This window comes from Haliotis cracherodii, unplaced genomic scaffold (assembly GCF_022045235.1).
Source record: "Haliotis cracherodii isolate W230 unplaced genomic scaffold, xgHalCrac1.p SCAF_18, whole genome shotgun sequence".
In the NCBI taxonomy this organism is placed as follows: domain Eukaryota; kingdom Metazoa; phylum Mollusca; class Gastropoda; order Lepetellida; family Haliotidae; genus Haliotis; species Haliotis cracherodii.
In genome coordinates this window covers 12962187-12980029 of record NW_027266273.1, presented here as the reverse complement: position 1 = coordinate 12980029, position 17843 = coordinate 12962187, and the positions used below count along the sequence as shown (strand labels likewise).

General features: G+C 40.7%; 1 protein-coding gene across 1 annotated transcript in view; it reads left to right on the top strand.

Annotated features, from left to right (window-relative positions):
* The window catches only part of LOC139465280 (protein disulfide-isomerase A5-like), a 60532-nt gene that overhangs the window by 7623 nt on the left and 35066 nt on the right, over nucleotides 1-17843 (top strand). Inside the window, exon 2 of the mRNA XM_071246959.1 lies at nucleotides 14688-14817. Within this exon, the coding sequence (XP_071103060.1) occupies nucleotides 14688-14817 (130 nt within the window). The remainder of the gene's footprint in view (nucleotides 1-14687; nucleotides 14818-17843) is intronic.

Below are 17843 nucleotides of genomic sequence, written 5' to 3'. Positions count from 1 at the left end.
GACAGTTGGATAGATATTTCAAGCATCCTCTCATTCAAATCTAGTGCCAAAGAAACGACACTGTGGTTGAGAATGAGTTGAGGTATTTATGCAGAATTTCTCTTGCACTTGACAGTTATTTGATTGGAGAGATATTTCAAGCATCCTCTCATTCAAATCTAGTGCCAAAGAAACAACACTGTGGTTCAGAATGAGTTGAGGTATTTATGCAGAATTTCTCTTGCACTTGACAGTTATTTGATTGGACAGATATTTCAAGCATCCTCTCGTTCAAATCTAGTGCCAAACAAAACGACACTGTGGTTGAGAATGAATTGAGGTATTTATCCAAAATTTCTCTTGCACTTGACAGTTATTCGATTGGATAGATGTTTCAAGCATCCTCTCATTCAAATCTAGTGCCAAAGAAACGACACTGTGGTTCAGAATGAATTGAGGTATTTATCCAGAATTTCTCTCGCACTTGACAGTTATTCGACTGGATAGATATTTCAAGCATCCTCTCATTCAAATCTAGTGCCAAACGACACTGTGGTTGACAATGGGTTGAGGTATTTATCCAGAATTTCTCTTGCACTTGACAGTTATTTGATTGGATAGATATTTCAAGCATCCTCTCATTCAAATCTAGTGCCAAACGACACTGTGGTTGACAATGGGTTGAGGTATTTATCCAGAATTTCTCTTGCACTTGACAGTTATTTGATTGGATAGATATTTCAAGCATCCTCTCATTCAAATCTAGTGCCAAACGACACTGTGGTTGACAATGGGTTGAGGTATTTATCGTAATAGGAACAGAAATACACTTGATAATTGAGGATGTAAGTAATAATTGAGTTTACTGTACCAGGATCTGTGGATCATGTGTTTGAAAGACTTGATCATCCTGACTTAGTAACATTCCACTGTCTATCGGCGTCTTCCAGCTTCCCGGGGATCCAGTGTTTGAGCTGGCCTCCTACATCAAGCTGCTGTTAAGTAAAGGAAATACCATAACTTGCACTTGTACTGTTTGCTTATCAGATCTGACCTTGATCTGTGAATGCTTATATTTGTGGAGTATCTCTCGTCACCTTATCCTCTGCCCAGCCCCGCCCCCCGGGTAAAACACTGAAGAATTGTGGTCATCGCTCAGAGTACCGGTTCACATTTTCCTGCCAAGACCAACATAAGCAATATACACAAAATTCGCCTTTGTAATATGACCCAAGTGAAATGTGATCTTCATATTATTGTAAATACAATACTGACTACTTGTATTTTGTTTCAATATTTGTTTTAACAATGTTTGCTATTTGACTTGTAACTCAAGTTTTGGATTAAAATTCAATGGAGCTGGTTGAAAAGATATGGCAACATACAGAAGGGTAATTGATTGTGGGATTTTTGTAGAATAACGATTTACATGTTATTCACTATTTCTTATGAATAGCGGCAATAAAGTTTCTTTTCACCTAATCGCCACTATACTTTTTGTAAAAGTCATTTTTTTATTCTAAATTCAGATTTTTTTAGGGGGGTTGTTCTCTTAAACTATCTAATAAAATATATAAGACCTAAACTGCAAAAAATGAAAAAAACGTTGATGTAACAGATCAATATTGGAGGATGCTTCAGGGGAAGTTCAGGGGGATTACTATCCCATAATGCCACAGACCCCCCCCCCCCCCCCCCTGTTATATATATTCTATCAAAATATTTTAGTTTTTTGTGTGTCAGTTATGACTTTTTTTAGGGTAGGTGTAGGATTTAAGATCATCACTGTGTCAATTACTCAGAAATTATAAGTTATGTAAAACCTTGTATTAGATTTTAGACTTACATTTAGTCTATGAAATCTATATGACACAATACCCTTCTCGGCTCTAAAAATTAAAGCTGATTTAATATATGGAATAGAGCTAGCTAGAGCTGACTGGTCTTACGTTTGTATACATTTTTTATTGTTTTGTTTTTTCATAAAATAAATATATTCCACAGTCATGGTGCAGGACTAGTTACTTTTGAACTTTACAAGAAATTATGGTGTCCAAAGTTTTACGTCAATCAGTCAGTGGGTGATCAGTATTGCAATAGCTGCTCTGGCCATTTCATCTGACACATGCGATATCTCACGGGGAGCCAGCTGTGCTTAATAAATACCCAAATCTCCTTTGGTATTGATTGACACAGGTGAAATGTGATCATCTAATCATTGTAAATACACTAATAAATACTTGTATGCTTTTCTTAACTCTTTTGGTTTGATCACTATTCAGTATTCTTAGGCTCAGTCTCAGTTTTAGGGTGAGGATGATACTGTGTTCAATATATGTCTTTCCTAATTATTGATGAACTTCGTAGACATGCTATGGTACATTATGCATGAGTGATAGCAGCTATGCAGCGTAGTTTGATCTGTGGAGCCACGTCCTGCCATCGACTTGAGGCCTACTGTGGATCTGTCACGTTCTAGAAAAGATCTGAGGCCTTACTTAGGATCTGTCATGTTCTAGAAAAGATCTGAGGTTTTACTGTGGATCTGTCATGTACTAGAAAAGATCTGAGGCCTTACTTTGGATCTGTCACGTTCTAGAAAAGATCTGAGGTTTTACTGTGGATCTGTCACGTTCTAGAAAAGATCTGAGGCCTTACTGTTGAACTGTCACGTTCTAGAAAAGATCTGAGGCCTTACTGTGGATCTGTCACTTTCTAGAAAAGATCTGATGCCTACTGTGGAGCTGTCAAGTTTCTAGAAAAGATCTGAAGCCTTACTTTGGAGCTGAGTATTTTATGTCTGTAATTTAGAAACAGTTCTTAATGCTCCAGTTTTGCAAACTGCAACTATATACAAATGGAGAAAAGTGTAACAGAAAAAACATGTTTGTCTTGTTCAAGCAGGACTATCTTTCAACTATCCCCACATTCCTAATGATGGAAGCCTGATTGTGGATCCTCAGGTCCCATCACCCCAAACATACATCCAAGTCCCACTGATTGAAAGAAGCCTAGATTAAAATCTAGTCACCGAGATGAAAAATATTGAAACAAAATTTATTGGTTGACAAAGGTATAATGATCTCTCTCTCTCTCTCTCTATCTCTCTCTCTCTCTCTCTCTCTCTCTCTCTCTCTCTCTCTCTCTCTCTATATATATATATATATATATATATATATATATATATATATATATAATATCACTATTACAGTAAAGTTAAAAAGTTGTTTCCCATAAATTGTGTCTATGTCAAAGAAATGCCCATTAAAAAATTTGCTAAATTATCTTGAAAAATAAAATATAAAGAGCCTAGACTATCATTGACTTGCTTAGGCTATATATGAAAAAATTGTTTCAGGGTCTGTATGACAGATGTACATTAGCCTTGCTAAATATTCATTGGTTAGGCCTACGTAGTTAGTGGATTGATTATGGTGTGACATGTGTTGTCCCTCCACTGATATGGATCGCCGACACGTTGGAGTGACACGTAGATCAGTATCGCTGATTGCTGTGACTAGTGGCAGTCATGACAGTACAATACACAGCGTGCAACAGCTGAGGACTGCCTTCAGACTTAACGCCCTGGCATTGATCTATGTGGATATTACTTTTGTGCTTTTGTCTAGTAATTGGTGATGTCATGTATTAAAGGTTGACAGAGCGGAATAACCTTATAGACCTGTTTGAATAAGTATGTCTCAGCGGTGTAACATTTGATATCTTGAAGTGCAGAATGAAGACGTTAGGAGGGGGACCCCTTTCACCCGACCCTGCCTGGGTACCAGGGCTGTCATGATTCACTCGCGTATTCGTTGAAACGAACCGTATCCATTCATGAATTGAATTCGTTATTTGTGGCCTCTGGAATCGAATATTTATGAATATGCAATCACGTGCATTTAAATACCCTGTACCTACAAATATCCATAAGAACAACATATTATATGCATAGATTTCTTCAAAGACAACACTCTTATAATACTTAATTTGACAGTATTGTTGTCACTGGTCATTGCATTTGAGCAGATACTAGTACCTGGATAAGTGCAGTATTTAAATGTATAATATATTAATAGTTAACCAACCATGTCAAATAATTTATGTTGTTATTGTTTCACTGAATACAACAAATAATACATCAGCTGCTGACTTGTTATTGTATTCATGAATTAATATCCGTATTCATTACCCTATATTCATGATATGATCGTATTCGCCTCATAGTGTATTCGTTGCAGCCCTACTGGGTACTACAGACAGGTACAAAATGTCCAATTGGGAATAGTTCGTAGCCCTGGCAAATGTATGAAGATACATGTATAAGCAATCTGTTCATGCATACACAAGTTGACTGACTGAAGTTTTGTCTTTATTCAAACATGAAAGACAGAAGGAATGTGTACATCAGAAGTCATAAAGAAATGCAAATATTGGTGATTTGTTTTGTAACCATGGAGTTCTAGTAAGTTTTTGTCATTAAGCAATCTATCATGTGACTAACCACAGGTTCCGGTTGTCCCTTGGGTACCCGGATCATACTCAGTACCCACAGACCCCGACCCTGACCTTAGTTACCCATCCTGAGCCCTAGAAGACATAATTCTCTCTCTCTTTAGTCAGCCCCCATTATGTTTCTAGGTATGTCAGTTTAGTCAGCCTACACCTGTGTTTGTAGGTTTCTCTAAAGTGGTAAACGTCTGAGATCTGCAACACTTCTAGCTTTCCTCCCACATCAAACTGACACGCTGTGATGTAACTGGAATACTGTTGAAAGCAGCACTGAACCCAACTCGTTCGCCCACTCACGTTGATTTTGGATGAGATGAAATGGGGTTTAACGTCGCGTCCAAGATTATTGCACTTATATAACGATGTGCATGTACATGTGTGTGTTTGTGTGGCTGCTTGTACTAGTCCGGACTGATGCCGATTTATAGTGCTAGCTTACTGAGATACCATGCGGCAGTCTAACATGAATACCCCATTCAGACACAGTATACTGACTCTGAGCCGACCAGTCCTTGTTTTAGCCCCTTAATGCCGACAGCCAGACAGGGTAAAAACAAGTACCATCTTTTAATGTCTTTTGGTATGATGCGGCCTGGGATCGAACCCCGGACCTTCCACTCTCCTGGCGGACGCTCTACCACTAGACCACGGAGGCGGTCTTGATTTTGTTTAGTTTGGAAATAGTAGGTTTTTGCTACTAGTTCATGTGTAATAACAGTTTTTTAACACTGTTGGAGATGTTTATCTAATGGATGTCTCATCATGCTCATGATGGGGATATTAGATCAGATAAATGCCTATTTTATATTATGACTTGTTTTGATACTTAATCACAAATGTGATGTCCAAGAGCCAGTCATCATGGTGATAGCCAATCAGAAAGTGATACGACTTCCATTACCGATCTGGACAGATAAGTCTAGACCCCGGAGCGTATGTTTCATAAAACAATCGCCCCGATTCCTTTCTTAGACCATGAAGGCCCTTCTCAGCTGCAGCAGCATATAGGCTAGTCTGTCTCGTAGTCCCTTAACTAGGGCTGGGACGAGTCTTAATTTACTACCTTGGGACCTACCCCCCTATTACCCGACCCTACCCTACCTGGGTACACTCCGTAGGTTTCAAGAGATAGGTACAAAATGTCTGATTGGTAATAGTTTGTCCGTAGCCCTGAACAAAATGTGTTTAGATACATGTATAAAACTATCTGGTCATGCATACACTGAAGTTGACTGAAGCTTTACCTTTATTCAGACATGAAAGTCAGAAGGAATGGGTGCAGAGTCAGAAAGAAATGTGAACATTACTGAATTGTAATGTAACCATATAGTTCTAGATCATTTTTTTCATTAAACAATGTATCACATGACTAACCACAGGTCAAGGTAGTCCTGTGGGTACCCAGGTCCTTCTCAGTACCCGTCCGACTCGAGTTACCCGTCCCAGCCCTACCCTGAGTGGGTGAGTGAGTGAGTGAGTTTGATTTTACGCCGCTCTTAGCAATATTCCAGCAATATCACAGCGGGTCACACCGGGTCACACCAGAAATGGGCTTCACACATTGTACCCATTTCGGGAATCGAACCCGGGTCTTCGGCGTGATGAGCGAACGCTTTAACCACTAGGCTACCCGACCGCCCCCCCTACCCTGAACCATATCAATTATCATCTTCCCTGACTCAGCACTTACTGTAATGCTACATTCTATGGGAAGCAAGTTCAGATTTTCCACACAATCACCCATCACAGTGGGGCTCCTTTTCTATTCAGATGTAAGACAAAGTGTTAGTCTTTGTATAGGCTAATAACTCAGCCTCTATCTGAACCTGATATTAAGGGACTTGAGGGTTCCTTTATAGTATTAGCTTTATTAGACCTCATACAGAACTTTGATTAAGTCTGTAAAGATTGGCAGAATCTGTTTTAGTGAAGCCTTTAGCCCTTTGCCATACCAGTAGACTGTTTGTGAACAGCAGTGTCTTACATATTCAATTACTCATGCCCACTAGAAATAGACAACCCGTTCAAGTTTGATGGATTAATGTTCACTGATTTTTGCAAAACATGATTTTGACAAGTTGCATTTATTTGTTTCCTTTAAATTATTCCCTTGGAGAATTGAAGAGAAGACAGTTGGCTGCTTGACAAGAACTCCCATGTTGATGCTAAGGATTAGATCATGGAGGGGTAATGGAAACATACTTAATTGCTGGATCATTGGCCGGCTTACAAATTCATTCGTAAACTTCAGTAAAATACCAAGATCAATTGAGGCTGGCCTCAAACAGAGGCTGAAGCCCAACTACCCTCAACTAAGACAGATATTGATTTCAATGTCGGTATTGTATGCTGTATAAATGAAGCTTAAACATATTGAATATCTAGCTCAGATGTGAGGTTAACATGGCTGGCTGGATGGAACACTGTATATATACATGTGTTCTTGTTGTGCAGAATATGTGTAAGTGTACAGTATCATGTGTGTAAGTGTACATGCAGTATCGTGTGTGTAAGTGTACAGTATCATGTGTGTAAGTGTACATGCAGTATCGTGTGTGTAAGTGTACAGTATCATGTGTGTAAGTGTACATGCAGTATCGTGTGTGTAAGTGTACAGTATCATGTGTGTAAGTGTACATGCAGTATCGTGTGTGTAAGTGTACAGTATCATGTGTGTAAGTGTACATGCAGTATCGTGTGTGTAAGTGTACAGTATCATGTGTGTAAGTGTACATGCAGTATCGTGTGTAAGTGTACAGTATCATGTGTGTAAGTGTACATGCAGTATCGTGTGTGTAAGTGTACAGTATCATGTGTGTAAGTGTACATGCAGTATCGTGTGTAAGTGTACAGTATCATGTGTGTAAGTGTACATGCAGTATCGTGTGTGTAAGTGTACAGTATCATGTGTGTAAGTGTACAGTATTGTGTGTGTAAGTGTACAGTATCATGTGTGTAAGTGTACAATATTGTGTGTGTAAGTAAACAGTATCATGTAAGTGTACAGTATCACGTGTGTAAGTGTCGTGTGTGTAAGTGTACAGTATCGTGTGTGTAAGTGTACAGTATCGTGTGTGTAAGTGTACAGTATTGTGTGTGTAAGTGTACAGTATTGTGTGTGTAAGTGTACAGTATCGTGTGTGTAAGTGTACAGTATCGTGTGTGTAAGTGTACAGTATCGTGTGTGTAAGTGTACAGTATCGTGTGTGTAAGTGTACAGTATCGTGGGTGTAAGTGTACAGTATCGTGTGTAAGTGTACAGTATCGTGGGTGTAAGTGTACAGTATCGTGTGTAAGTGTACAGTATCATGTGTGTAAGTGTACAGTATCGTGTGTGTAAGTGTACAATATTGTGTGTGTAAGTGTACAGTATCATGGGTGTAAGTGTACAGTATCGTGTGTGTAAGTGTACAGTATTGTGTGTGTAAGTGTACAGTATCATGGGTGTAAGTGTACAGTATCGTGTGTAAGTGAACATGCAGTATCGTGTGTGTAAGTGTACAGTATTGTGTGTGTAAGTGTACAGTATCATGTAAGTGTACAGTATCGTGTGTAAGTGTACAGTATTGTGTGTGTAAGTGTACAGTGTCGTGTGTGTAAGTGTACAGTATTGTGTGTGTAAGTGTACAGTGTCGTGTGTGTAAGTGTACAGTGTCGTGTGTGTAAGTGTACAGTATCATGTGTAAGTGTAAAGTATCGTGTGTGTAAGTGTACAGTATCATGTAAGTGTAAAGTATCGTGTGTGTAAGTGTACAGTATCGTGTGTTGAAGTGTACACACGTTTTCACAAACTGTGCGACACAGTTATAAATTCATCTCACACACGTCACATTGGGGTTACCGTAGTGTTGGTTGGCATTTCATCATCAGCCACTAATGGGAACAGCTGCAAGATTGTTGATGCGGCATTATTCAATAATTTCTCACCAACTGATCTTCAACTATTGATTATGATTGGATTGTTGCAAAAGAAGGTATGCTTCTTAAAAGAATTTAAGGGACACCTGATACTTTCATGTTACTGTAGTTAATCGGTCGTGGTTGGTTGGTTTGTTGTTTTACGACGTACTCAGCAATATTCCAGCTATATAACGGCAGTCTGTAAATAATCGAGTCTGTACCAGACATTCCAGTGATTGTTATTATGAGCATCAATCCACGCAATTGGGGTCGATGACATGCATCAACCAAGTCAACGAGCCTGACCACCCGATCCCGTTTGTCGCCTCTTACAACAAGCATGGGTTGCTGAAGACCTATTCTAGCCCGGATCTTCACAGGTCTAATCGGTCATAGCATCAACAGCTAGTATAGTGAAGAATTTAAAGAACACCCAGTTCTTTCATATCACTATACCAGTTGTTAATCGGTCATAGCATCAACAGTTAGTATAGTGAAGAATTAAAAGAACACCCAGTTCTTTCATATCACTACACTTGTTGTTAATCGGTCATGGCATCAACAGTTAGTATAGTGAAGAATTAAAAGAACACCCAGTTCTTTCATATCACTACACTTGTTGTTAATCGGTCATGGCATCAACAGCTAGTATAGTGAAGAATTTAGAGAACACCCAGTTCTTTCATATCACTTTACCAGTTGTTAATCGGTCATGGCATCAACAGCTAGTATAGTGAAGAATTAAAAGAACACCCAGTTCTTTCATATCACTACACTTGTTGTTAATCGGTCATGGCATCAACAGTTAGTATAGTGAAGAATTAAAAGAACACCCAGTTCTTTCATATCACTTTACCAGTTGTTAATCGGTCATGGCATCAACAGTTAGTATAGTGAAGAATTAAAAGAACACCCAGTTCTTTCATATCACTACACTTGTTGTTAATCGGTCATGGCATCAACAGTTAGTATAGTGAAGAATTAAAAGAACACCCAGTTCTTTCATATCACTACACTTGTTGTTAATCGGTCATGGCATCAACAGTTAGTATAGTGAAGAATTAAAAGAACACCCAGTTCTTTCATATCACTTTACCAGTTGTTAATCGGTCATGGCATCAACAGCTAGTATAGTGAAGAATTAAAAGAACACCCAGTTCTTTCATATCACTACACTTGTTGTTAATCGGTCATAGCATCAACAGCTAGTATAGTGAAGAATTTAAAGAACACCCAGTTCTTTCATATCACTTTACCAGTTGTTAATCAGTCATAGCATCAACAGTTAGTATAGTGAAGAATTTAAAGAACACCCAGTTCTTTCATATCACTACACTGGTTGTTAATCGGTCATGGCATCAACAGTTAGTATAGTGAAGAATTTAGAGAACACCCAGCTCTTTCATATCACTTTACCAGTTGTTAATCGGTCATAGCATCAACAGTTAGTATAGTGAAGAATTAAAAGAACACCCAGTTCTTTCATATCACTTTACCAGTTGTTAATCGGTCATGGCATCAACAGCTAGTATAGTGAAGAATTAAAAGAACACCCAGTTCTTTCATATCACTACACTTGTTGTTAATCGGTCATAGCATCAACAGCTAGTATAGTGAAGAATTTAGAGAACACCCAGTTCTTTCATATCACTTTACCAGTTGTTAATCGGTCATAGCATCAACAGTTAGTATAGTGAAGAATTAAAAGAACACCCAGTTCTTTCATATCACTACACTTGTTGTTAATCGGTCATAGCATCAACAGTTAGTATAGTGAAGAATTTAAAGAACACCCAGTTCTTTCATATCACTTTACCAGTTGTTAATCGGTCATAGCATCAACAGCTAGTATAGTGAAGAATTTAAAGAACACCCAGTTCTTTCATATCACTACACTGGTTGTTAATCGGTCATGGCATCAACAGTTAGTAAAGTGAAGAATTTAGAGAACACCCAGTTCTTTCATATCACTTTACCAGTTGTTAATCCGTCATAGCATCAACAGTTAGTATAGTGAAGAATTAAAAGAACACCCAGTTCTTTCATATCGCTACACTTGTTGTTAATTGGTCATAGCATCAACAGCTAGTATAGTGAAGAATTTAAAGAACACCCAGTTCTTTCATATCACTACACTTGTTGTTAATCGGTCATGGCATCAACAGTTAGTATAGTGAAGAATTAAAAGAACACCCAGTTCTTTCATATCACTTTACCAGTTGTTAATCGGTCATGGCATCAACAGTTAGTATAGTGAAGAATTAAAAGAACACCCAGTTCTTTCATATCACTACACTTGTTGTTAATCAGTCATAGCATCAACAGCTAGTATAGTGAAGAATTTAAAGAACACCCAGTTCTTTCATATCACTTTACCAGTTGTTAATCGGTCATAGCATCAACAGCTAGTATAGTGAAGAATTTAGAGAACACCCAGTTCTTTCATGTCACTATACCAGTTGTTAATCGGTCATAGCATCAACAGCTAGTATAGTGATATGAAAGAACTGGTTGTTCTTTAAATTCTTTTGAGTAATATACTCCATCAACTATGTCAAGTACCTGCCTTTGTCTTCATTTGAAATTGTTGAATGAAAATGACCTATTTGTAGAAGATCAATTATGAGTGTGTTTATCCATAATAATGTTTGATTATGGTTGATTGAATCAATGGTTGAATGTTTGAATTACATATGACAGCCTCCGTGGTTTAGTGGTAGAGCATCCGCCCGGAAAGCGTCATAACAAAAGACGTTGAAAGATGGTACTTGTTGTTACCCTGTCTGGCGCTCGGTATTAAGGGGCTAAAACAAGGACTGGTCGGCTCAGAGTCAGTATACTGTGTCTAAGTGGGATGTCCATGTTAAACTGCGGTATGGTATCTCAGTGAGCTAGCACTATAAAACGGCATTAGTCCGGACTAGTACAAGCAGCCACACAAACACACACGTACATGCACGTCGCTTTATAAGTGCAATAATCTTGGACGCAACATTAAACCCCATTTCAGCTCACCTCACCTCGAATTACATATTTTTCCTCAACTGATTGTGGACACTTGATGGATGACCTGATCAGTGTACATCTTGGGCAACAGATCAATCAGGCCATCTTTGCATCATTGAACAAATCGGTTTCTGGCATCGTGAAGCGGTTCTGTGAAATTGGGTGTGTTGTTTTTAACAGGGACATGTTTTTTAGTCTGTTGTTAAAGCCGCACTCAGCATTCTAGCTGTATGATGGCAGTCTGTAACTAATCGTCTGGAGACAGACAATCCAGTGATTGACATCATGAGCAATTTGGATACGATGACATGCATCAACCAAGTCAGTGAGCCTGACCAACCGACCCCATCAGCCACCTCTTCTGGCAAGCATGGGTTGCTCAAGACCAATTGTAACCCGGATCTTCAACAGGGACAAGTACTGTCTGTACGTGTTTGTCCGTTTCAGTCTCTAATTTCTATCCAAAAACTGTGTCAAAGACTCTGTATGTGTCTACAAGTGCTGTCTGTTTTGTGATACAGGCCGTGTACTATAATAATAAAAAGGAGAAATTAAGAGAAAATAAACCATATGGGGCACAGCCCCGTGTGGTTTATTCTCCCTGCAGTGTTTTATTGTACGATAACCAACGATCATAAGTCGTTTATTTCTCATATGAGATATTAAAATTATGTACAGCCTCTTTAAGGATGTTGATAAAATGCACCAGCTTTAAGAACATTTACCTGTATTTAATTAATCATGACTCCCTCAATAGAATCCGATTTCTTAAATGAGATATTAACATTATGTACAGCCTCTTTAAGGATGTTGATAAAATGCACCAGCTTTAAAAGTATTTACCCAAATTGTAATGACGATGGCTCACTGAAAAGAGTTCGCCCTCGGCAATGCTGGACAAGTCCATTTTATACACAGGTGGGTATTTACAATCCTTACATCGATTGCCTGTATTTTTTCTCCCAATTCTGATTGTCATATCTCTCCCGCTTCTGGATGCGATTGTTCAGCCATCGCGTTTATCCGCGTTGCCCAGCTACATCTATGGGGAACAACTCACAAGACACTTCCATCTCAAAAATAGCGTCGTCCAATATACAACATCATCAAGTTCCGAGCGCATGTTCTAATCTCCAGAAATGACGTTATGATAGAACAATGTTTTATCATGAAATAAACCATGCTTCCGACACAAATGATGGGAACCAATTCAATCAGTGCTATTTAGACCGGTTATTCCGACAGTCTCGCACTCCGACTCCGACACACCCAATTTGCAACGAATTGCTAAAATCAATGGTTAATCATTCTTGTTAATCCGACACGGTGATCAGCATATTCTGTGGTCATCTACCCGCGAGTACACAGCCCCATGTTTTAATGCGAGACGAGTCGGCGAATAGCAGCATATTTAAACGGCTGCAGAGATAAACATACTTAACAATAACAATTACTGCTTTAAGTAAACAAAACAGGATGAATCACATGCCTAGATCTCATTAAAATTGGATACAAGTTCTCACTACCGCTGAGGACACCCCATTACAGGTCAAGTCAGAATGTCCTTTCGTGCTTTGACTGACTAATGTAATTACTAAGAGGAATTCAACATTAGCCACTAAGAAAGCAGCTTTCTTAAGCATTGCAGCACTAGTTTCAAACTGGTGACTTCCATTCCAGACTATGCGTTTGAGAGTATTTTGAATAAGTCATACAGTCCGTAACAGTAGTTTTGTGTTAAACTTTAGAAATTGCATGATTAGAAAACATATTCCGCGAACAATGTAACACAGAAATAGGAATATTTCCTTTTTCTTTTTTTTATTACGTGTTTGTATCGCTATCTATCGTGTAGTTGTCCAATTTTCGATCACGAACATTGATACCACCCAATTTCGTTTATCCGACATACTTGTTACTCCGACATAATCATATGCAACCAACAATGTCGTATTGTTACAGGCCAAGTACTATATTTGTGTGTGTTTGTGTGTTACAGGCCAAGTACTATATTTGTGTGTGTTTGTGTGTTACAGGCCAAGTTCTATGTGTGTGTTTGTGTGTTACAGGCCAAGTACTATGTGTGTGTCTGTGTGTTACAGGCCAGGTACTACGTGTGTGTTTGTGTGTTACAGGCCAGGTACTATGTGTGTGTTTGTGTGTTACAGGCCAGGTACTATGTGTGTGTCTGTGTGTTACAGGCCAAGTACTATGTTAGTGTCTGTGTGTTACAGGCCAGGTACTATGTGTGTGTTTGTGTGTTACAGGCCAAGTACTATGTGAGTGTCTGTGTGTTACAGGCCAAGTACTATGTGAGTGTCTGTGTGTTACAGGCCAGGTACTATGTGAGTGTTTGTGTGTTACAGGCCAAGTACTATGTGAGTGTTTGTGTGTTACAGGCCAAGTACTATGTGAGTGTTTGTGTGTTACAGGCCAAGTACTATGTGAGTGTTTGTGTGTTACAGGCCAAGTACTATGTGTGTGTCTGTGTGTTACAGGCCAAGTACTATGTGAGTGTCTGTGTGTTACAGGCCAAGTACTATGTGAGTGTTTGTGTGTTACAGGCCAAGTACTATGTGTGTGTTTGTGTGTTACAGGCCAGGTACTATGTGAGTGTTTGTGTGTTACAGGCCAAGTACTATGTGAGTGTTTGTGTGTTACAGGCCAAGTACCATGTGTGTGTTTGTGTGTTACAGGCCAAGTACTATGTGAGTGTCTGTGTGTTACAGGCCAAGTACTATGTGTGTGTCTGTGTGTTACAGGCCAGGTACTATGTGAGTGTCTGTGTGTTACAGGCCAAGTACTATGTGAGTGTCTGTGTGTTACAGACCAAGTACTATGTGAGTGTTTGTGTGTTACAGGCCAAGTACTATGTGTGTGTCTGTGTGTTACAGGCCAAGTACTATGTGTGTGTCTGTGTGTTACAGGCCAAGTACTATGTGAGTGTCTGTGTGTTACAGGCCAGGTACTATGTGAGTGTCTGTGTGTTACAGGCCAAGTACTATGTGAGTGTTTGTGTGTTACAGGCCAAGTACTATGTGTGTGTCTGTGTGTTACAGGCCAAGTACTATGTGAGTGTTTGTGTGTTACAGGCCAAGTACTATGTGTGTGTCTGTGTGTTACAGGCCAAGTACTATGTGTGTGTCTGTGTGTTACAGGCCAAGTACTATGTGAGTGTCTGTGTGTTACAGGCCAGGTACTATGTGAGTGTCTGTGTGTTACAGGCCAAGTACTATGTGAGTGTTTGTGTGTTACAGGCCAAGTACTATGTGAGTGTTTGTGTGTTTCAGTCTCTCATCCCCACCCACCTGCAGGCCAAGCAGGGCAAGCCCAGCCTCATCCTCAGGGTAGATGACTACAAGGAGTACAAGAAACTACTCAGGACCAAGACAAACCTCCTGGTTATATTTGCTCAATCTGGTGGGTTATTTATTGTTACATATTTTGTAGACCGCCTCCATGGTCTAGTGCGAGAGAATCCTTCCAGAGGGTTGAAGATCCGGGGTTCCATCCCAGACGCGTCGTACCAAAAGACGTTAAGAGACACACAAACACACACACACATCGCTATATAAGTGCAATAATCATAGACGCACATTAAACCTCATTTCACCTCACCTCACATATTTTGTGTATAATATACCGGTAAGGTTAGGTCAGGTGTTGCTCTTGTCAAGAGATTGTTTATGTGCTGGTAGCATTCGGTTCTAAGTATCACTGCTTGTCAGAAAAGGTTTGGTAGAATTTTTAACAAAATATGAAGAATAACATTATGGCCATGTGACTAAGTTTGGAAGACTATGACTGAGTGTTACGTTATGATACAGTGTGTCCTCGTACCCCAAGGATGTGGGTCAGTCCTCACCCTGCCACCGACTACTTTGTGGGCTGGGACTGCTGTAGCCCACCTCCAAGGTAGGGCAATAAAGCTGTTGCTGTTGCTGCTGCAATCTGTGTTATCTAGCTGTGTACTTTTGGGGCCCCAGTAATAGCTATGCCTCTATATATTTGGCTGGATGTTAATAGTCCTGACTCCTTAGTAGCTATGTCTCTGTAGGGCGCTCTGAGGTAGCCTAGTAGCTAAAGCGTTTGCTCATCTCACCGAAGACCCGGGTTCGATTCCCCACATCGATACAATGTGTTAAGCCCATTCCTGGGGTCCCCGTCAGTGATATTGCTGGAATATTGTTGAAAGCAGCTTAAAACCATACTCACTCACTCACTGCCTCTGTAGGCCTAGTTAGGTTGGGTGTTGATGGACACATGTCTGGCCCAGTCAGCCACTTGGGGCGGTCGGGTAGCCTAGTGGTTAAAGAGTTCGCTCGTCGCGCAGAAGACCCGGGTTCGATTCCCGACATGGGTACAATGTGTGAAGCCCATTTCTGGAGTCCCCCGCCGTGATATTGCTAGAATATTGCTAAAAGCGGCGTAAAACCATACTCACTCACTCACTATCAGCCACTTGTGGAGCCCCATTAAACTCTTGTGTGGCTCTATCAGCTTCTTGCCCTATCAGCCTCTTGTCTGGCCCCATTAAACTCTTGTGTGGCCCTATCAGCTTCTTGCCCTATCAGCCTCTTGTGTGGCCCCATTATACTCTTGTCTGGCCCTGTCAGCCTCTTGTCTTGCTCTATCAGCCTCTTGTGTGGCCCCATTAAACTCTTGTGTGGCCCTATCAGCTTCTTGCCCTATCAGCCACTTGTGTGGCCCCATTAAACTCTTGTGTGGCCCTATCAGCTTCTTGCCCTATCAGCTTCTTGTGTGGCCCCATTAAACTCTTGTGTGGCCCTATCAGCTTCTTGCCCTATCAGCCACTTGTGTGGCCCCATTAAACTCTTGTGTGGCTCTATCAGCCTTTTGCCCTATCAGCCACTTGTGTGGCCCCATTAAACTCTTGTGTGGCTCTATCAGCTTCTTGCCCTATCAGCCACTTGTGTGGCCCCATTAAACTCTTGTGTGGCCCCATTAAACTCTTGTGTGGCCCTATCAGCCTTTTGCCCTACCAGCCCGTTGTCTTGCACTATCACTGTCTTGTCTGGCCCTGGGGGCACGGGTGGCCCAGTTGTCTAAGGCACCGCAATTCGCTGCGTCCCTTTGGGCAAGCCAGAAACCTATGATTATGGGTTCGACTCCTTGTTCTCCCCAATTATGTTTCTAGGTTTGTCAGCACCATACCCGTGCTCGTGGGTTTCACCGAAGTGATAAACATCTGAGATCTGCATCACTTCGTGCTTTCCTCCCACATTAAGCTGACCCGCCATGATACAACTGGAATATTGTTAAAAGAGGTGTTAAACTCACTCACCCACTCGACCACCAACCCACTCACCCACTCACCCACTTACTCACTCACTCACTCACTCACTCACTCACTCTTGTGGCCCTAGCAGCCTCTTGCCCTATCAGCCTCTTGTCTTGCCCGATCACTCACTCACTCCTGTGTATAGACATCAGAGCTGATTCCAACCCGAAACCATGATGGTATGCTATTAGCTGCTGCTTCAAGTACATAGCTTATACAGTGCATATCCCATATCAGCAACCTCTATGTTCCATCCCTTGCTGGGGTCTGTTGTATGTCATCCCACCATGAGGTTATTAAATATTAAAATCTAATTAGGGTTTGGGGGGAGATATGTTTGGTATCTGTAGATTGCAGAATGTACCCTTAGGCTGATTGGGGCTATGCAAGGTTATTTATGTTTGGAATAATTTGTGCCTGTGAACATCTGAAGTATAATCTGAGGGAATAAGCTGAAAAATACTGCCACTTATTATGTTGTACTGCTGTACTTTCACGCGTTGGTTTATGCTCATCACAGTATTTCCTGTCATGATGTAATGTGCCCCTGTCGTGATATGTAACCCTGGTGTAATGTGCCCCTGTCATTATGTGTAACCTGGTGTAATGTGCCCCTGTCATGATGTAATGTGCCCCTGTCATGATGTGTAACCTGGTGTAATGTGCCCCTGTCATGATGTAATGTGCCCCTGTCATGATGTGTAACCTGGTGTAAATGTGCCCCTGTCGCGATGTGTAACCTGGTGTAATGTGCCCCTGTCACGATGTGTAACCTGGTGTAATGTGCCCCTGTCATGATGTGTAACCTGGTGTAATGTGCCCCTGTCATGATGTGTAACCTGGTGTAATGTGCCCCTGTCATGATGTGTAACCTGGTGTAATGTGCCCCTGTCGTTATGTGTAACCTGGTGTAATGTGCCTCTGTCGTGATGTGTAACCTGGTGTAATGTGCCCCTGTCGCGATGTGTAACCTGGTGTAATGTGCCCCTGTCGCGATGTGTAACCTGGTGTAATGTGCCCCCATCGTTACACTGGCCTTAAGAGGCTTGATTCATGTCTTGTCAACGTACCACAATGACGTGTCAACGTACTGCGATGATATGTCAACGTACCGCGATGACATTCACACACACAGACACACACA